This window comes from Silene latifolia, chromosome 8, assembly GCF_048544455.1.
Source record: "Silene latifolia isolate original U9 population chromosome 8, ASM4854445v1, whole genome shotgun sequence".
Lineage (NCBI taxonomy): Eukaryota > Viridiplantae > Streptophyta > Magnoliopsida > Caryophyllales > Caryophyllaceae > Silene > Silene latifolia.
In genome coordinates this window covers 2,683,145-2,704,683 of record NC_133533.1, presented here as the reverse complement: position 1 = coordinate 2,704,683, position 21,539 = coordinate 2,683,145, and the positions used below count along the sequence as shown (strand labels likewise).

The 21,539-nt window shown below is 36.2% G+C and overlaps 2 protein-coding genes across 4 annotated transcripts; both read left to right on the top strand.

The window, feature by feature from the left end:
- Positions 1-10: 10 nt before the first annotated feature.
- On the top strand, positions 11-9,515 carry LOC141596015 (G-type lectin S-receptor-like serine/threonine-protein kinase B120). Of its 3 annotated transcripts, XM_074416007.1 has the most exons (15): positions 12-1,956; positions 2,187-2,294; positions 2,374-2,594; positions 2,701-2,911; positions 3,055-3,292; positions 3,391-3,535; positions 3,912-4,184; positions 5,887-6,114; positions 6,202-7,057; positions 7,287-7,394; positions 7,474-7,694; positions 7,803-8,013; positions 8,157-8,394; positions 8,497-8,641; positions 8,997-9,515. In XM_074416007.1, exons 1-15 carry the CDS (start codon positions 681-683, stop codon positions 9,306-9,308), a joined length of 4,791 nt encoding a protein of 1,596 aa, XP_074272108.1. In that variant the 5' UTR covers positions 12-680; the 3' UTR covers positions 9,309-9,515. The 3 variants fall into 3 exon arrangements, with proteins under 3 accessions (XP_074272107.1, XP_074272109.1, XP_074272108.1); XM_074416006.1 differs by having other exon boundaries at positions 11-1,956; positions 5,887-7,057; XM_074416008.1 differs by lacking the exon at positions 8,997-9,515 and adding an exon at positions 8,785-8,990 and having other exon boundaries at positions 11-1,956; positions 5,887-7,057.
- A 5,220-nt stretch (positions 9,516-14,735) lies between these two features.
- Positions 14,736-20,977, top strand: LOC141596013 (pre-rRNA-processing protein ESF2-like). Its single transcript, XM_074416005.1, has 8 exons — positions 14,736-14,889; positions 15,926-16,266; positions 17,783-17,846; positions 17,986-18,053; positions 19,172-19,261; positions 19,346-19,476; positions 20,375-20,521; positions 20,621-20,977. The coding sequence occupies exons 2-8, from the start codon at positions 15,951-15,953 to the stop codon at positions 20,636-20,638; spliced, it is 834 nt and encodes a 277-aa protein (XP_074272106.1). The 5' UTR covers positions 14,736-14,889; positions 15,926-15,950; the 3' UTR covers positions 20,639-20,977.
- The last annotated feature ends 562 nt before the right edge of the window (positions 20,978-21,539 follow it).

Genomic DNA, 21,539 nt, shown 5'->3' with positions numbered 1-21,539 from the left:
GTTCATTGTATTATCATTTTGCCATGTACATGAATACATTTTGTGTGTGTGTGGGACTCTAACCAGCATAAATGGTTAATATTATTTTTAAACAATCAACATTTTCAGGCAATTTAGTCTCTTTTTATGGCATGTATACTTATTGGGGGTAATTACTTAGCCATACCTTATTGACTATCGGTCAGTCTCCTCTAAGACGGAGGTATCCGTCTTGACATTAAAACGGGTCAAATATCATCCCACTCATGCATATATGATAAATCGTTTACTTTTTCCTATATATTCTGTTTTTGTCTTATTCAAACTATTTGACCCGTCTTAATCTTAGGTCGGATACACCTGTCTTTAACAAGAATTTGGGATTGAATATTGATCTCCTAACCAATTGAATGATTGATGATGTTCAACACAAGACTTAATGATATAAATATGTCTGTAAGTCAGAAGTGACATGCTCATAATGCCATGAAAATCCTGTCATAATACAACATAATGCTTAAAAAACACAAATTTGCTTTGACTAATATATTCAATGTTCTTGAAAGTAAACGATTAAGTCTTCAACTTGGAGTAATTAACTACAAGTGTTGCATATTTTATAATTTTTTGACTGAGTATATACTAATATACTTAAATGCTACATGTGTTCATGAGCTCAATTTTCATTTTCCAAGTTCTCAATGCATCTCAAAGCTGCTATTTACATATTTCTGTTAATTACATGGTTCGATGTCGAGTTTGGTTCAACTGCATCCAATTCTTTTACGTCCCCTCAATTTGTGAAGGACCCGGAAACATTGGTCTCTAGTAATGCTATTTTCCAGCTGGGGTTCTTCAGTCCAACTAACTCGACAAGTCGGTATCTTGGCATATGGTTTAATAACAAGTTGAATTCTGAGAATTCTTTGGAGGTTGTTTGGGTAGCCAACAGAGACAGTCCAGTAAAAGACTCATCTGCCGTCTTCAAAATCTCGGATGACGGGAATCTTCAAGTGATGGATGCTGAGGATAAGATTTATTGGTCGTCAAATACATCAACTAAAGCAAATAGTTCAGTAGTTCAACTGCTAGACACTGGTAACCTTATTTTGTCTGTGCAGGATAGTAATATCAGGATTTGGCAGAGTTTCGACAATCCCACAGATTCATTTTTGTCAGGAACAAAGCTGACCTTTAATAAAAGTTTGCATGATACTAAAACAAACATTCAGTCATGGAAGAGTAATAATGATCCTTCAAGTGGTCGCTTTCGCATTGCTAGTCTTCCACGGGATCTGACGGAATTCTTCATTGTTTCTGACGATAAACCCTATTGGCGTACGGGTCCTTGGAATGGGTATCGTTTTATTGGAACACCTTACTCTAATTCGGAGGTCTCCTCTGGATTTAATGTTGATGATCATGATGGCACAGTGGACTTGTCATTTGAACTGGCGGATAAATCGTTTTGGGAAAGGTATGTTCTGACTTATGATGGGATTCTGTTAGCAAGGATTTGGAATGACAATAGCAGTTCTTGGGAAAGTGACTGGCAGTCTTTGGACACTGAGTGTGATGTTTACAGCAAATGTGGCAAATTTGCGGTTTGTGATTCTTTGAAAGAACCGATTTGTGAATGTTTGAGAGGTTTTACACCGGAAAATGTTGAGGAATGGAGGAAAGGAAATTGGACTAATGGGTGTGTTCGGAGAACAGAGCTACAATGCCATATTCCAGGAAGCAAACAAGACAAGTTTTTGCATATGAAGCAGATTAAAGTACCAGATTATGCTCGCTGGATTCTAGCGAGTGCAGATGATTGTCAGGGAAATTGCATTGGTGACTGTTCATGTTTAGCTTATTCATATTATACTGGTGTTGGATGCATGTTATGGAATGCAAGCCTCATTGACCTACAACAGTACTCTGAGGACGGTGCTGATCTTTTCATTCGTTTGGCGAATTCAGAACTACCAGGTGAACATCGTACACATGATTTTGTCGATCTACCAATCATTTCATATGTATTATTGAACTTTGTATTAACAAGATCAGTATATGTAGATGTGAGCTAGTTTAGCTTGTAAATCTAAGCTAAACCCGTAATTATCAAAACTGCCCATTTTTGAATTCTACAGCTGTTCTTGTACTGATTTGGGTAAAGACTTACAAATGCTCCCTTTTATTTCACTCCCGCTGCTTTGCAGGTGAAAGTGGCAAAAAGAAAATAATTACAGCCGTCTGTGTGATTTTTGGTGCATTATTTGTATCTATAGCAGCGTTCTTCCTGTGGAAGCGAATGGCTCACAAAAATGGTAACATTATATACTCCAAATGCCAGTATTTGCAGTCTGTTAAATTTGTCATAACCAACTCTGTACGGTTATTTGGCAGGAAAGAGAGCTACACCACCGTCACTGTATGGTCAATTGGCAGCAAAGAGAGCTCCACCACCGCCTAAAGAGACTGAATGGCAAAACATTTTTGGCGCGGCAGGTTGTAGTAATGATTTTCAGGATTTGCCATTGTTTGAGTTCACAAAGCTTGCGGATGCAACAGACAACTTTTCGGAAATGAACAAGCTCGGCCAAGGGGGATTTGGCCCGGTGTATAAGGTATATCTTATTTCCAATGTGTAAGGTTTTCTATAGTGCGTCATCTAATAATGGTTTCATGTGATAGTTCATGTTAATAGTGTCATCTAAATTTATCAATTTCTAGGGAAAATGGGAAGATGGGCAAGATATTGCAGTTAAGAGGCTTTCAAGTGTGTCGGGACAAGGGCAACAGGAATTTATGAACGAAGTAATGGTGATCTCAAAACTTCAGCACAAAAACCTTGTAAGATTGCTAGGATGCTCTGTAGAAGGGGAAGAAAAACTACTGGTGTATGAGCTCGTGCCAAATAAAAGCTTGGATGCACTTCTCTTTGGTAATTAAGTTAATTATAATGCGACTTTAGAGCGTCTTAATTTCTTAACATGCAGTCGCATTGACCTTCAGCAGTTTATTAGCTCTGATGCTTTTTCATTAACATTCATTAGTCATTCAGATGTGTACAATTCTTATATGCAGATCCACAACAATGTAAACTGTTGGACTGGCAAAAGCGATTTAACATTATCAAAGGAATTTGTCGAGGCCTACTTTATCTTCATAGAGATTCTAGATTAAGGATTATACACCGAGATTTAAAGCCAAGCAACATTCTGTTAGATGAAGAACTCAATCCAAAGATTTCAGACTTTGGGGTGGCAAGGATCTTTGGTAGCAAACAGGATCAAGCGAACACATTACGAGTCGTGGGAACCTAGTAAGTATCTCATCACTTCACCCTTATGATAAAATGTGCCATTGTTAGACTATGCACCTAAAGTCATGAAACTTATCTGCCTTAACTCGCATGTGCAGTGGTTATATGTCCCCAGAATACGCAATGGAAGGCCAATTTTCTGAGAAATCAGATGTATTCAGTCTCGGAGTATTGCTACTGGAAATCGTCAGTGGCAGACGGAACCAGAAGTTAGCTCAGGAGTCTCTTAACCTCCTAACATATGTAAGTTTCAGTGAAATCCCTGTTCATCATTCACTTTAATATACTGAAGTGAAAAATTTGGGTAAAATTAGACCTGGTAAAAGGAGTCGTTAGGGTCGAGTCAGTTCAACTAGCGCCATTTCATTCAGTGCACTTTGACAGGTCAGGTTCGGATATGTTCAGGGGTGTTGTTTTTGGTCGGGGTTATTAGAGTCTAGTCGGTCATGTTTGGGTTGCTTTGTTTGAGTCGGATCAATATTGAATCTAGACAAGTTCAAGCCAACTATGGGTCAGCTGTACCAATACCAGGTCTAGCAAACTGCAAACCTTACCTTAACTTGTTGTAACTTACTACTCGTAACTTATATGGCGGATTAACGCTCTAAAACGTTCTCAGGCATGGAAAATGTGGAACGAAAACAACATGCTCTCATTGATCGATCCTACAATTCTCGACCAACGCTCTAAAGTGCAGCTTTTTAAGTGCATTCAAGTAGGACTACTATGTGTCCAAGAATTTCCCGAGGACAGGCCAGATGTTCCCGCATTGATTTCCATGCTTGATGTTGATGATGCCAAAACTCTTCCAATTCCGAAGCAACCTGGTTTTACACAACACAGAGTCCGCTTTAAGGATGAAATTCTCCCAAATAGCCTCGAAGATTGTTCGGTAAACTATGATTCTATGACTGCTCTTAGCGGTCGCTAGCGTGTGCCATATACAATCTATGTGCGTAGTTACTTAATTACCCACGTAAATAATTTGTTTTCATCTAAGATGTTAATAGTATAGGAACAATTTTTTCAGATAAATCATAAAGAAGAAAGTGCATCAAGCTCTTTTGAACATCAGCCCGCCAGCCATAAGAATGAAACAGAACATAACAATGTGTCGGAGTGTTGAGTGCAACTTTTTATAATAACGTGTCGAGCCTTTTGTCTAAATTATCTTGTTATATAATGTTTAAGCGTCGATCACGTGACAAACGAAAACAATAACTGGCAACTGAGGTAACATACTTAGGTTACTTGTAAGCTGTGGAAATATTTGACCGTTTAATACGTTTTCACACAGTACAAAGATTCGTGTAAGGTTGTTTTACACAAATTTATTATAAAATGGGATCTTTTAGTTACCTCTTTTACCTACTAATAATAATAGAGTTGTGTCTTTATCAAAACAAATAATCATAATCACTCCCTTCAAAATATTTCAATCCGTTATAGGATAAGTACAATTACGATATAAAAAGATCCGATATAAAAACACATGTCCATATATTAGCATCACAAAGAAACTATTTTCAAATAGCTTGGTTATTTGTCCTTAAAAATTGCATCAAAAAACAAATAATTCGTTATAAAAATAATAATTAATTTAGAACGTGTTATTTGGATTCAATTTCTTTATTTGTTCGGATTAAGTGCATTTTGTTTTCATTATTCAGTTTATTTCATTTTTTTTTTCCGTTCATACATAGGCCCTATTTGGCAAATGGCAGAAGCAGATTTACAATAGCAGATAACGGTTGGCAGATTTTAGCAGCATGTTTGACCATCGAGTAAAATTAGCATATTGGCCGGAATCTACCGTTTTTTCGTTCTACTATTTTCATGTATAAATGAATATGCTATTACAATATGCTGGTATTAGCAGCATATTCAAAAACGGTAGATTCCGGCCAATATGCTATCTGAATATGCCATTTATGTCATGTAGATATATTGGGGGTAAGTACTTAGCCATACCTTATTGACTATCGGTCAATCTCCTCTAAGACGGAGGTATCCGTCTTGACATTAAACGGGTCAAATATCATCCCACTCATGCATATATGATAAATCGTTGACTTTTTTCTATATATTCTGCTTTTGTCTGATTCAAACTATTTGACCCGTCTTAAGCTTAGGTCGGATACACCTGTCTTTAACAAGAATTTGGGATTGAATATTGATCTCCTAACCAATTGAATGATTGATGATGTTCAACATAAGACTTAATGATATAAATATGCCTGTAAGTCAGAAGTGACATGCTCATAATGCAATGAAAATCCTGTCATAATACAACATAATGCTTAAAAAACACAAATTTGCTTTGACTAATATATTCAATGTTCTTGAAAGTAAACGATTTAGTCTTCAACTTGGAGTAATTAACTACAAGTGTTGCATATTTTAATTTTTTGACTGAGTATTTACTACTGTAATATATACTTAAATGCTAATGTGTTTATGAGCTCAAATTTTCATTTTCCAAGTTCTCAATGCATCTCAAGGCTGCTATTTACATATTTCTGTTAATTTCATGGTTCGATGTCGAGTTTGGTTCAACTGCATCCAATTCTTTTACATTCCCTCAATTTGTGAAGGACCCGGAAACATTGGTCTCTAGCAATGCTATTTTCCAGCTCGGGTTTTTTAGTCCGACTAATTCGACAAGTCGGTATCTTGGCATATGGTTTAATAACAAGTTGAATTCTGAGAATTCTTTGGAGGTTGTTTGGGTAGCCAACAGAGACAGTCCAGTAAAAGACTCATCTGCCGTCTTCAAAATCTCGGATGACGGGGATCTTCAAGTGATGGACGCCGAGGATAAGGTTTATTGGTCATCAAATACATCATCTAAGGCAAATAATTCAGTAGTTCAGCTGCTAGACACTGGTAACCTTATTTTGTCTGTGCAGGATAGTAATATCAGGATTTGGCAGAGTTTCGACAATCCCACAGATTCATTTTTGTCAGGAACAAAGCTGACCTTTAATAAAAGTTTGCATGATACTAAAACAAACATTCAGTCATGGAAGAGTAATAATGATCCATCAAGTGGTCGCTTTCGCATTGCTAGTCTTCCACGGGATCTGACTGAATTCTTCATTGTTGATGGTGATAAACCCTATTGGCGTTCGGGTCCTTGGAATGGGTATAGATTTATTGGAATACCTTTCTCTGACTCTGAGGTCTCCTCTGGATTTAATGTTGATGATCATGATGGCACAGTGGACTTGTCATTTGAACTGGCGGATAAATCGTTTTGGGAAAGGTATGTTCTGACTTATGATGGGATTCTGTCAGGAAGGATTTGGAATGACAATAGCAGTTCTTGGGAAAGTGACTGGCAGTCTTTGGACACTGAGTGTGATGTTTACAGCAAATGTGGCAAATTTGCGATTTGTGATTCTTTGAAAGAACCGATTTGTGAATGTTTGAGAGGTTTTACACCGGAAAATGTTAAGGAATGGAGGAAAGGAAATTGGACTAATGGGTGTGTTCGGAGAACAGAGCTACAATGCCAAGTTCCAGGAAGCAAACAAGACAAGTTCTTGCATATGAAGCAGATTAAAGTACCAGATTATGCTCGCTGGATTCTAGCGAGTGCAGATGATTGTCAGGGAAATTGCATTGGGGATTGTTCATGTTTAGCTTATTCATATTATACTGGTGTTGGATGCATGTTATGGAATGCAAGCCTCATTGACCTACAACAGTACTCTGAGGACGGTGCTGATCTTTTCATTCGTTTGGCGAATTCAGAACTACCAGGTGAACATCGTACACATGATTTTGTCGATCTACCAATCATTTCATATGTATTATTGAACTTTGTATTACCAAGATCAGTATATGTAGATGTGAGCTAGTTTAGCTTGTAAATCTAAGCTAAACCCGTAATTATCAAAACTGCCCATTTTTGAATTCTACAGCTGTTCTTGTACTGATTTGGGTAAAGACTTACAAATGCTCCCTTTTATTTCACTCCGCTGCTTTGCAGGTGAAAGTGGCAAAAAGAAAATAATTACAGCCGTCTGTGTGATTTTTGGTGCATTATTTGTATCTATAGCAGCGTTCTTCCTGTGGAAGCGAATGGCTCACAAAAATGGTAACATTATATACTCCAAATGCCAGTATTTGCAGTCTGTTAAATTTGTCATAACCAACTCTGTACGGTTATTTGGCAGGAAAGAGAGCTACACCACCGTCACTGTATGGTCAATTGGCAGCAAAGAGAGCTCCACCACCGCCTAAAGAGACCGAATGGCAAAACATTTTTGGCGCGGCAGGTTGTAGTAATGATTTTCAGGATTTGCCATTGTTTGAGTTCACAAAGCTTGCGGATGCAACAGACAACTTTTCGGAAATGAACAAGCTCGGCCAAGGGGGATTTGGCCCGGTGTATAAGGTATATCTTATTTCCAATGTGTAAGGTTTTCTATAGTGCGTCATCTAATAATGGTTTCATGTGATAGTTCATGTTAATAGTGTGTCATCTAAATTTATCAATTTCTAGGGAAAATGGGAAGATGGGCAAGATATTGCAGTTAAGAGGCTTTCAAGTGTGTCGGGACAAGGGCAACAGGAATTTATGAACGAAGTAATGGTGATCTCAAAACTTCAGCACAAAAACCTTGTAAGATTGCTAGGATGCTCTGTAGAAGGGGAAGAAAAACTACTGGTGTATGAGCTCGTGCCAAATAAAAGCTTGGATGCACTTCTCTTTGGTAATGAAGTTAATTATAATGCGACTTTAGAGCGTCTTAATTTCTTAACATGCAGTCGCATTGACCTTCAGCAGTTTATTAGCTCTGATGCTTTTTCATTAACATTCATTAGTCATTCAGATGTGTACAATTCTTATGTGCAGATCCACAACAATGTAAACTGTTGGACTGGCAAAAGCGGTTTAACATCATCAAAGGAATTTGTCGAGGCTTACTTTATCTTCATAGAGATTCTAGATTAAGGATTATACACCGAGATTTAAAGCCAAGCAACATTTTACTTGATGAAGAGCTCAATCCAAAGATTTCCGACTTTGGGTTAGCAAGGATCTTTGGTAGCAAACAGGATCAAGCAAACACATTACGAGTTGTTGGAACCTAGTAAGTTTCTCATCCCCCACCCTTATGATAATGTGCCATTGTTATTTGTTAAACTATGCACCTAAAGTCATGAAACTTACGTGCCTTAACTCGCATTTGCAGTGGTTATATGTCTCCAGAATACGCAATGGAAGGGCAATTTTCTGAGAAATCAGATGTATTCAGTCTCGGAGTATTGCTACTGGAAATTGTCAGTGGCAAACGGAACCACAAGTTAGCTCAGCAGTCTTTTAACCTCCTAACATATGTAAGGTTCACTGAATCCCTGTTCATCTTTCACTTTAATACAAGACGAAAGTGTATAACTAAGCCTGGTAAAAGGGGTCCTTCGGTTCGAGTAGATTCAACTTGTGTCATTTCCGGTAATTTAGTTCACTTGATTCGTGTCAGGTTTGGTTATGTTCAGGCCTTAGAGGATGTTACTTTTGCTTTGGTTGGTCAATTTTGCCTCTTAGTTGGTCAATTTTGGGTTGCGTCGACTATGGTTCAGCTGTACCTATACCAGGTCTAGCAAACTGCAAACCGTACCTTAACCAGTCGTTACTTATATGGTGGATCAACACTTTTCCCTGAGTAGCTTACACGCTCTAAAATGTTCTCAGGCATGGAAAATGTGGAACGAAAACAACATGCTCTCATTGATCGATCCTGCAATTCTCGACCAATGCTCTAAAGGGCAGCTTTTTAAGTGCATACAAGTAGGACTACTGTGTGTCCAAGAATTTCCTGAGGACAGGCCAGATGTTCCTGCCTTGATTTCCATGCTTGATGTCGATGATGCCAAAACTCTTCCAATTCCGAAGCAACCTGGTTTTACACGAAACAAAGTCAGTTTTAGGGATGAAATTCTCCCAAATTGCCCCGAAGATTGTTCTGTAAACTATGTTTCTATGACTGCTCTTAGCGGACGCTAGCGTGTATGATTATATAGTCATTTTGTAGTATATATTCTCTGTGCATAGTATTAGAATAAATGGTTTTTTTTTCACCTAAGTTGTTAATATTATATGAACCACAGTATTTTTCAGGTAAATCATGATCATGCTTCCATATTTTCCCTGTAGTTAATTACTCTGGAGTTATTGAATGTTCAAAATGTCAGGGATCACTAGTGTAGCTGTGAAATGTAATGTTACAACTTCCAAGTTTGAAACTTGTTGGATCAATTTAGCTTTTAACAGATTATGTAATGAATCCAAATTATGTGATAAACCAGGAAATGTTGTGCAAGTCAGGAACCATTACTGCAGGAACAAGTTAATGACTTTGTTAAACATAGATTTTTCGTGGATTTGATGGTGGTGGTGGTTTGGTGATTGGAGGGGTGGAAATAAGTGATGGGTAATGGTGGCTTCTCGGTGTGTCGGTTCGGAAAATATGATGATACGGCAGAGGTAACGGTAGGGTGATTTTAGCATCCAATTCTTCTGACAATACATTCTCTGGAAAGTATATACGGCGTAAGTGGAATCCATTTTATCTTAAAATGGACCGAAATAATGGGTGATATTAGGAAAATATTATGTTGATTGATTAAGTGAAAAACATAATCATTTTTCCCTAAACCTAGCCATGCAAACCTAGTGCCTCTTGTGAAGAGCACCTTGCTCATGCATTGGGCATCAAAACTCCCCCTCTTACCCGGTTTTGTCTTATGAAAAAGACCATGGGTTTGCTTTATAATTTGCCTAATATACTACTTCAAGATTGGGTATTATTCATTCATTAATTCACCGTCTAAAATAAGAGTTTTAGAGAGATAAATTTCTTCCTTCTTCTCCTTCTCTTAACCGAAATAAAGAGAACAAAATAAAGATTTTTGGGTCAATTTTATTTAAATTAATATTGTTCTAGTATTAATAATATTAATTTTATTAAGTGGTTACCTTGGGTATTATTCCTTGGGAGAGATTCTATACTTGAATCCTTGTTCTTCCATTTGGAGAGCTCAAGAACAAGTGAGTAGGAGAATTCACTTGTGCCCAATAATCCGAAATATCCATCTTAAAAAAAGGTAAAGCCAAGAGACATATAAAAACGGGTACATGTAAGAAAGATGGTTTCTTCTTTATTCTTATTATTGTTTGCATGCATAAGATCAACATTTAATTTTATAACTAAATTAATTTGAAACATATATGAATATGTTAAGAGATGAGATATAGATTTCTAACATATACAATCTCATAAAATTTGGTGATTATACTAAGGTCCATTGAGGTATAACAATGGAGCCTTGAAAGAGACGTAGTATATATTTACTGAAAAACATGGTAAAGCTTTGTGATCTCATCATCAATCATTTTTTTTTCAAAGAAGCACAAAGATATACCCTTAATTACAATAAAAAGGCATCACGTAGCTAACGTTTTTAAACAATATACTGGTACTTGTTATCATACTAATTATATGATCGTTAATGTTGAGAGTTTCTCCACTAATCGTTAAGTAATAAAGAAAATAGCTTTGTAAAGTCTTCATTTACGGAGATTATTATTGTAAATGAAATAAGTATTTTTCCTGGTCTAGTGCAAATAAAATAAGTGACCTTTTTTTGTTTTAATTTACAAATCACGTATTAATGATCGTGACTGCGGATTTTATGTGGCCTTTAAGAGTATAACAAATTATACTCTAGTCTCTAGTACATAGTATAGTCAATGTAATATTTTATGATGCTGAGAACTTTCAAAGCGATGCCTTGACAAACCGATAAAGTTTTTACCATGTGATTGCTTACCAAATACCAACACACTGTTGTCCGTAATTTCTTAAACAGTAACGAATTACGAAAGGAAACAGAATGCAGTAACGAATAAATGCCAGAGATCAGATATACCGACAGAGGAAAGGTAGTGACGCGGTGCGGAACCGCTGCCTTAAAAACTATTTCTCCGGTGCGACCGTGGTGGCGATCAGCTACGACCGGTAGTCCCCAAGGATTACACTATCTTTGCTCGACAAACTCGCCCACTCGAGTTTGTAAGACCGGAACGATATCAATTAACAATACCCTTAAATTGAGAGAGCAGAGAAGATCGAGAGAGGAGAGTTTATGTTTTTTCGTGTGTTTTGATAGGGAAGTCGGGCTCCTATTTATAGCCAAAACGCAGCAACAGAAGTGGCAAAACCGACTCCTAAGATGTTGCAGTCAAGGGCTACAAACGTGGAGTATGACCCTCATGTTGACAGTCAGTTGGACTGACTGATTCAACTCAACAACACAGCCCAAACCAAAACTCATATGCGGCCCAAAAAGATAGGCACAGCCCGCCGCAGGCGATTGCCAAATCACGAATCCGGATCCGGATCCGGGCTCGGGCACGGGCGCGCGCGCGTGTGCGAGCTGAATTAAGCACCTCGCAAAGTCTCTACAAAAGACTCCCCATGACCACTAGTGATAAGGTAAGGGAAGGGGTGTTATATAAACCCATAAAACACCCACTTCCTCACCAATGTGGGGCAAATGGAAACTAAGAAAAAAGGCTCTCAAAGTCTCTATTTCCAACACACACATCCGGGTTAACCAATTATCCCAAATAAAGAGTCGGGTGATGACAAAATAAAATAAAAAAACCATGATCAATATTCATTAATAAGGGTATACTACAATGATGAACAAATAACTGTTACGAAATAAAACAATTTTAAGCTTGTTGCTTATTTGAGAGTGGATTACTAAGCTTTTCTCCAAATTATCTACCGATGTAAGTTGAAGTTCAAACCAAACGTCCTCATATAGCTCTGCAAATTTTCCAACTAAAAGATTTTAAACAACAACCGAATTAATGAGCGTATATATACAATCTCGTATACTGAGTAATAACTAACTTTATTATACATGAGTATTAAAACATACAGAAATTGTGTTGTATGGTGCCAATAAATAACTAAATAAATATGTGAAACGTAAATTTTAGAAATACCCCTTGACTCATATAGTTATAGTTGATACATAATTCCAAAGTTATGCATGATCATCGCATCATCAAACTACGTTAAACCTGCAAATATTTGCAACGATTAAATTCAATTAATGATAAATCGAACCAAAAACACATTCAAAGATGGGGATATATCATATAACGCACACAAAACCATAATTGTACACACTACACAAATAATAAAAGAAAATAGTAAAAATAGTCTTGACAAATTAAATATGCAGCTATCAATTTGACGGAGTCGTATATATACACAATTTGTAGAGTCTTACGCTCTTACGGTTATACACAATTTGTGGAGTCTTTGGGTTTGATTGTAGTTGTCGTGGTAGTAGAGTTTTACGTATTCTCCTCCTACAAACACGGTAATAATATTTTATTATATTTAATCACAGTTTTTTATATCGGCTTTTAAAATTGGAGTAGTTTATTACATCCGATTGTACTAATCTTAAACTCATATTTTATATTCTTTTTTTAAGTTCATAAAGTTTTTTTTTATCACAATTTACTAATCTGAGGTGTTTTGCTAATGTTGGAAACTCTATAATCCACCAAAAAAAGCTTCCTTTATTAATATAGGTAGATACTAGAGTTAATGCCCGTGCGATGCACGGGCCTATTTGTATTGTTCTAGTGCGCATAATGTCTAAATAGTAAAATCTTAAAGAATATTATTTAAATTCTTGTCAATAATATTAAATTTAACATTCCTTAAATACATTTATAGTCTCTTTATTCATTGAAATTCTACATTTGTTAATATATCAAAAAAGTCAACTAAAACTCTCAAGTTTTCAAGGCGGCAAGAGGAGAAAACAAATTAGAATAAAAACTATTTATACCATGAACACATTTTAGACAAAATAAACAAACGTTGAAAGCTAAATATCTAAGATCGCACAATATAGTAACTAAGTTCAATACAAAACTGTTTGTATGATCATGATTAGCAACTTAGGCTCTGTTCATTCTTTTGGACTTAATTTCAGCTCATTTCAGCTCTATTCAGTTCAGTTCGACTCTTCTCTTCACAAATTAACTCAGCTCAGTTTAGTTCAATAGCTCAATTAACTTCAGTTTAGTTTCATTAAGTTAAGTTCAGTTCAAACAGTTTAAGACCAAAAAAATAAGGCATTATTGCTTTCATAGTCTGTTGAATATGGCTGATATAATTAAGACAGTAATCTGATTCGTTTGAATTATTGTCTGGCTTTATTGTATTTGCATAGGACTTCGATGGTATAAAATATTATCTTTCTCAATATAAAATAAGTTTTACATATTCGTTTGTTCATGTCTAAATATAACTTATACAATATCCGTCCCAACTCCCACATATCCCAAATGATCTCGCACCACTATCTCCATATAAGAGCCCGTCGTTACATGTCAATATATGTTGCAACATCCGATATGATCCACGTTTATTATCCAAGCTCAGGGAGTTGGCAATCTACTTCATTTACATGTTAGCTGCAATTTTGTTTGCCATTACCTCAGACCTCCAATATATTATTATTATTACGTACATTACCCACAACAATATTTCATGGTTCACCTGCAATTCATGGCTCTTGTTGTTCCTTACGCCCAAAAATCAAACATGTATTGAAGTTTAATTGTTGAGGCATTACGTGTTAATATTATTGGTAAGCATTTAGAAATAGTCGCGCAATAAACATCACATATATCTTTTAATAAACGTAAATGTGATGCAAAAAGGAAGACAATGTAATCATCGATCAATGTAATATTATGAACAAACTAAAAAATACGTAAAAAAAACTAATCGAAAGAAGTTGAATGGTGATGCAAGGACATTGAATATGTATGTATCTATATATGAAAAATTGGAGGTAGGTGTATATTTGAGTCATATTAGACTTCTTAAAAAAACTAATGATACAACTAATAGTCAGTTTTGCACGTTTGTTATAAACTCTATCTTTGAGTTTTATTAGAATTTGTGTAAAAATATTTTATCTATTTTTTAACCGATACAAACCTTAGTTAAGTCATATTAGAATTAGATTTTCTTGTTAAACTAATGATCCTACTAATTGTCAATTTTGAACGTTTGTTATAAACTCTATCTTTTGAGTTTTATTTATTTGAATTTGTTTAAAAATATTTTATCTATTTTTGTACAATACAAACCTACCGTGATAGGACTCAAAAGTATTTTCAAATTATTGGACTCTCTGTAATCGCTCGAAAAAAAATTCTTTTAATAATATAACGAGGTATGTTTTTTCAGATGAAAAATGGTAAAATAAAACACAACATAAACTTTTTTTACCAGCATTCTAACCACTAACCTGATCCGGACTCTTTAACCCGATCCATATTTGATGTGACTTGTATTTAACCCAACCCATATTTTGACCCGCCTGTATAACCTGTCCCGCCCGAGCCCCGACCGTTTGACAGGTCTAAACGCACCTCCCGATCCTCAATAACAGTATAACACAATAAACAGACCCAAATCCCCCAAATTAACAAACCCTAATTTCCAAACTCAGTTCAAATCATCTTTCAATCAATCAAGGTAATTTCGTCACTCTCTCATTCGTATGGTTATCTTAATTATTGTTGTTTAATTTTCAATTAAAGTTTATTTCGCTTTGTATAATTGTAAATTACAATGTTAGTAGTAAGAAATTTTAGTTTAGATAATTTTTAATGATACTGATCATATAAATACGTAGTTTATTTTCGCAGTTGGCTTTTTAGTTATACATAAAAATTAGGGTCATAATCTCAAGTATATGAAAGTTGCAGCTGAATTTAAACTACCTAAAGTTATGAGATTTTCTATTACAAAAATTTGACATCGAGCATGAATTTTACGGAACAAATTTGATATCTTCTTGCCATTTTGTCTCTAAGGATGTGTTTGGATTGAGAGATTTGGAGGGAAAAGAAAGGGAGGCAGAGTAGGGGATTTAAAATCCCTTATTTGGATAGGAAATAAGGGTGGAGAGAAATGGAGGGGGAGTGATTGTGAGGGATCCATTTTCCCTCCGCCAAGGCTAATCAAAATCTCTCCACAATAGGCAAGATTTGGAAGGAAATTGTATCCAAACACCTACACCCCATTTGCCCTCCCCTTCCCTTACCTCCCTTTCTCTTCCTTCCTTCCTCCTCCCTTCCCTTTCTCTCCATTTTTGCTATCCAAACATACCCTAAAGAGATTAGTCCGTTTGTTTGCATCAGTTAGTTATACATTAAAATTGCTTTTCAGATATAGTTCGGTTATTTAGACTGTTGAGGCCCGAGGGTGCATCATTGATGCTCATTTGAGTCTTTGGCATGCATACGTTCAATCACCCGTCTTGCTTCTTCCTCAGTGGCAGGGTAAACAGTAAACACTGCGTATCTGCAGCAATTTTTTTCACAGCCTCAAGGCAGACAGTGAAGATAAAATAGGATTTATTCGACACCTGATGCATATTTCACATATGTTGATAGGAAATGTTAATTCCAATTTGTATGCGCACAATAAGATCTACAACATCTGACCAGTACATATCCGACCTGCCATCGAGTAGATATCACACATTCACTAGTCTCCTTGTCCACAGAATTACTTTCTCCTATTTACTTACCATGGAAACGGAAGAGCCTGGAAGCAATGAAGTGGTAACAGAACAAGTGGAGGAGTCATTGAAAGAGAATAAATTACTTACCACGGAAACGGAAGAGCCGGGAAGCAATGAAGTGGTAGCAGAACAAGTGGAGGCGTCAGTGAAAGAGAATAAAAGGTTCGAGAAATTGAAGAAGAGGCTAATGAAGGAAGCTAAAAAAGCCCAAAACAAGGGTGTGTGTTACCTAAGCCGTGTCCCTCCCAAAATGGACCCTTCGAAGCTCCGCCACCTTCTCTCTCCCTTCGGCGAAGTCCTCCGGATTTACCTCGTCCCTGAAGGTCCACTCCTTTTTTCCTTTCGTCGTTCTATTTTATTTCAATTAGCATATGTTTTGAATGTCCGGAAGCAAAAGTGTTGGCGTTAGGTTGTCGAATTATTGGAGTGTAGTTTTAACCTAAGACTGTTAGCTTGCCTATCTTAGTCTTTTTACTTCTGATGAGTGCAACCTACTTTGGTGCGAGTGTTAGACAAGGGTACATACCCAAGTGCATTACTAAAACATCAGCAAAATAACAAAAAATATTATGAACATTTGTTCATTTTAAATATATTGATCTTTGTGTTTTGTCATGTTCATAATATTTTTTGTTATTTTGCTGATATTTTCAGACTTGAATTAAGCGTCTGGTTGAGTGTGGAATGATATATTCCCTTGTGTAGGCATTGCCACTAGCTTATATGAATGAAATTATTTTTTAATAGTACAAAGATGTAAAGTAATTTAGAACTTGGACTGTACAAGTAATTTAGAACTTGGACTGTTTGTACGTGTATGTTAAAAGTTTATACTTTCTACTGAATGGGGGCGCGCGACAAATCTCTCTAAGAAACTCGGAAAAGAAAATTTGGTTATGGTATATGAAAAGCTAATTGAATTGAACTTCTGACATTTTGTGGTTCAATTTAGGCGTATTTATCCTTGTGCTTCATTACGTCTGAGAGTTACTTTAGTAATAAGCGGTCAACATTTTTCCCTTTCATGGTTTTCTGGAAGCACATGAAATTTACGTGCTGTCATTAACATACAGATGGCAATTCAGACCTCATAAACATTTAAACTTACTCACTCTTCTCCCCAATGAATTTTTTACGTATTCTATATGTAGGTTTCTCAGTGAAATTCTTGATGTTTTCTTTTTAAGCATATTGTTACTCTGTCATAGCATCAAAAAGCACTTGCAAAACCCTGTGCAAATAGGTCCTGAAAATGTAGAAGTGAAAAAGTAAGGGTAACTTTGTACACATGTTTCATACCTTGGACTTTGTGTAAAAAGCAAACACAAAGAATTCACTGCGACGGAGGGAGTACTCGCTATCCTTTTGTTTGGATAGGGAAGTTTGGAGGGACATGGAGGGAAGGAATTTGGAGGGAGACCTTTTTTTTGTTTGTTTAAACAGAGTTGGAAGGAATTAGAGAAGGCAATATGATCCCTCCATTGCGCTCCTACAATGCAATTAAACTTATGTTTAACGTAGTAAAAATTTGGTGCGAAAACTTTCTCCTCCCTCCCCTTCCCTCCCTTACCTTTACCTCTTTCTCCCTCTCCTCCCTTTCCCTCCAATTCTTTTTATCCAAACAAAGCCTAAAAATCCAGTGGGAGAGTAATCTATTCTTTTTCTTGCCTCTGGAGTTGTTTTAGTATAGTGATCTGTTTCTTTTGTTTGCCTTTGGAATTTTTACGAAGGAATATCCAGTTGCATATTCTTTGTTTAGAGGTTTTGTCAGGTGACTTCACGTACTGGTCATGATATTACGTGCTCTTGTTGACTCATAAGTAATTATACTTGGTATAGATCCTGAATCCGGAAAGCGACGCAAACAGTCTGGAGGTTTTCGAGGACAAGGGTTTTCTGAAGGGTGCGTACAATTAAGACATCTTAATCATTTCGACGTGTCTGGACTCATATGTGCTATGGAACTTTCAGGAGTATCTTGTTTGCTATCATCTCAAAAAGCCGTTACTCACTTCTGCTTAATTTTATTGTCGTTGGAGTAGGTGGGTTGAATTTTCAGACAAGCGTGTTGCAAAGAGAGTTGCAAATATGTTGAATGGTGAACAAATAGGTATGTATGCCTTTTCTATGACTCTCTCTTTAATGCTAGAATTTTATTACTAATAAATAGGAACTACATTTTGTCTTCATTATGTGGCCAAGTTTGAGTGATTGAATCGTGGTTAGTGTTAGTATGAGAATCGTAATGGTTTTGTGAGAGATATAATCATATAACTATGGTACAATATTTACATTCTTTTATATTCTTATTCAAGTGGTCACTGGTTTGTGTATCCACCTGTTACGTACTTTACTGTTTCATGCCACCATTTGCTTATCATATTTTGAAATGTGATGGTCCGGTGGATTTTTCTTAGAGGGCTGGTTTGAGGCAAATAGAATTCTCTTGTTTTTTTCGAATTAGGGGGAGGGGGGATCAGAGTACGCTGTAGGCCATTAACATTATATAAATAAATAGATGAAAAAATCTTTGAACTATGGTTTATATATTTATATAATACTCAGGCCTTGCTATCAGATTCAATCAACTTTTTGCTTTACGAAAAATAGAAGCGAAATATTTTTTTTTTATTTAATTAAATTTTGTAATAAACAGATAATTTCCTTTTTAATTGTTTTTGGTATTTTTATTAATTGAATCTCTTTTATTGATTGAATAAGTGATGATCCAATGGTTCTTACTCGAGGAATCTTGGGCTTAGATTTTTGGTTTTATGGAGTCATTGTGGACTCGTGGTTATATTATGAATCTAGGGTTTCTATCAATTCATAGGGTCTTAATAAGTACAATGCCTATCACTGAATAAAACTGACATTGTAAAGATTAAAAGAAAAATAACAAATTGAAGACAGAAAAAAATTATAATCCACTGATCTGAGATAAAATTAAGAACCTTCTGTTTATTAAAAATTCAGTCACTCTTTCTTCATGTGTAAAATAGATGTTGACATGTGACACAAGGTGAAGTTCTTTTTTACATTCCATGTAGTCTGATTGTAGATCTTTCTTATGTGATTAATCAATCTAATTGTGACTCGAGAATTCATGATGAAGACTATCTCATTTCAAACTTTCCCCTATCGACACCGAAATGAACCTATTGAAATTGGTACTAGTTTACTCACTGACGTAACTGTCAATTGCATTTTGGTTACTTTCAACATCAGGAGGGAAGAAGAGGTCAAAATTCTACTATGATATTTGGAACATCAAGTATTTGAGCAAATTCAAGTGGGATGATCTAACTGATGAAAATGGTAAGTGATCATGTGTTCAACACTTTAACTCGATGTTCTACCATGTTACCAAAATGCTCAACGCAGTTATTTTATTTACAATAGCACGTAAGAATGCTGCTCGAGAAGAGAAGATGCGTATGGAATTAGTTGCTGCAAAGAAGGAAAAAGACTTCTACATCTCCAAAGTGGAGATGTCTCGTGCTTTGAGTGAGATAGAAGAACGAATGAAGAAGGTATGTGTACTCATCTATCTTCGCTCCAAATCTTATGTTTGAAGTACTAGTTGGTGCACCGCTCCTACCTGCAAAAATTAATAGGTGACCCCGACATTTTAGTGCTAGAATAACAAAGCAGCTGGGGTTGAGTTGAGTTGAATTGAATTGTACATTGATCACTTTACATTTGGTGATACGGGATTTTGTGTGGCGCGTGGGTTTTGTGGAGGGATCCGGGGAGGGTTGTGCTGAGGACTTAAGGGAAGGTGGGAGAATGGGTATATTGGTCATTTCATCATTTGCCTTAATATTTGTTCCATTTACAAGTGATATCTTTCCATAGAGTGGGACAGAGGATATGATACGGTGGTTAATGATAATTTGATGCCACCACTATTGCTGCAAAGCTTTTTTAAATGCTACCTTTTGAGGATCATCTTGAAATCCATAAATTAGTGACAAATTGATGTGTTGTTCGATGGCATGTTGAAAGGGGTTAACAAAAGTTGAGAATTAAAGATCTATTCCTCACAAAAGGGCCTTATATTCGATTTTTATATAATTTATTGTTCATTTTTGGGCGCAAGTGAGAAATTATTTTTATTTTAGAGTGACGAGTGTGATGGAAAACAAGGAAGTTTCCCTACCTATAATTTTCATGAAAGGGATAATTCATGCGACATGGGTAGTTGGTAAAGTCTAAAGTCTAAACCTTTGTACTTGACTGACTTCATAGTACGTAATTACGTATTATTTCCAAAACATTGTAATTGCTCAAGCTTCCTAGCGTATTACTTATATTTCATGTCACGGGATTCCTATAGTAGTGGTGTGTAGACACTCGATGAGATCTGTATCAAATCATTGCACAAGCAGGTTTCATTCTAACAGTATAATATCTCCTGTTTGCGTGCAGAAGCGAAAGGCACAAAATGGCACTGAAGATGATTCTGAAGATCATGTACAGCACGGGAAAGTTATCCGCCAGTTTCCTCAGAAGCAGCCGCTTGCAGAACCTTCAGAAATGAATCAGCAGAAACTCTCTAAAGGATTTTTGGCAGAGGCAAGTGTTTTGGCAATGGGTTTTCTGGTTTTAATATTCGTTTGTTGATTTGTTATAAATTTACTCTGTTATTTACCCGTATGCTCTATTTTTGCTCAGATCTTCAACAAAAAATAGTGCATCGTGAGCATCATCAAGTTGTAATTGTACTTTCTGGACGGTGATTGTGTTTGCAAGAGTTGTGGATGATGATTGTGCACTGAAAAAGAATAGATCACGAGAGCTTCAATTTTGGGAGTGAATGTAGTTTTAACTTATATACCCCATTCTGCTTCTTTATTTATCCGGGTTAAAAGAAAAGAGGGGCATCTGGGTAGGTTTGGTTCCGCTCTGCTACTGAATTAGTAGAATTGTTGTACATAACATTAAAGGCCTAAATCCTACATTTGACATTTAGCATTTGTTTGGATACGGAATTTGGAGGAAAGAAGTGGGAGGCGATTTTTAGTGGAGACTATTTTTTGTTTGGTTGACAGAGTAGGACTACTATGTGTCCAAGAATTTCCCGAGGGTATGCCCAATGTTCCCACGTTGATTTCCATGCTTGATGTTGATGATGTCGAAACTCTTCCAGTTTCGGAACGACCAGGTTTTACACGAAACAAAGTCCGTTTGAGGGATGAAATCTCCCAGATAGCCTCTAAAATTGTTCGGTAAACTATCTCTCTATGACTGCTCTTAACGGTCGCTAGGGTGTTCATTCTATTATCATTTTGCCATGTACATAAATACATTTTGTGTGTGAGACTAACCAGAGGAAATTGACAGAATACTTTCCCATGTAAATGATTTGCTTTCACTTATATGTTAATACAATCACTTTATTAACAATCAACATTTTTAGACAATTCACAATCTAGCTTCAATTTTTTTTGCTTTCCAATAAATTTAGTCACTTTTATGTCATGTAGACTTATTGGGGTAAGTACTTAGCCATACCTTATTGACTATCAGTCAGTCTCCTCTAAGACGGAGGTATCCGTCTTGACATTAAAACGGGTCAAATATCATCCCACTC

Bases quoted from the DNA above. Each gene is read 5' to 3' on its own strand.
- LOC141596013 (XM_074416005.1), top strand. From the start codon at position 15,951: ATGGAAACGGAAGAGCCTGGAAGCAATGAAGTGGTAACAGAACAAGTG. The intron at 18,054-19,171 runs GTATGTATGCCT...TTTCAACATCAG, and splicing joins GTTGAATGGTGAACAAATAG to GAGGGAAGAAGAGGTCAAAA. The intron at 19,477-20,374 runs GTATGTGTACTC...GTTTGCGTGCAG, and splicing joins TAGAAGAACGAATGAAGAAG to AAGCGAAAGGCACAAAATGG.
- LOC141596015 (XM_074416006.1), top strand. From the start codon at position 681: ATGCATCTCAAAGCTGCTATTTACATATTTCTGTTAATTACATGGTTC. The intron at 2,595-2,700 runs GTATATCTTATT...ATCAATTTCTAG, and splicing joins GATTTGGCCCGGTGTATAAG to GGAAAATGGGAAGATGGGCA. The intron at 2,912-3,054 runs GTAATTAAGTTA...TCTTATATGCAG, and splicing joins CTTGGATGCACTTCTCTTTG to ATCCACAACAATGTAAACTG.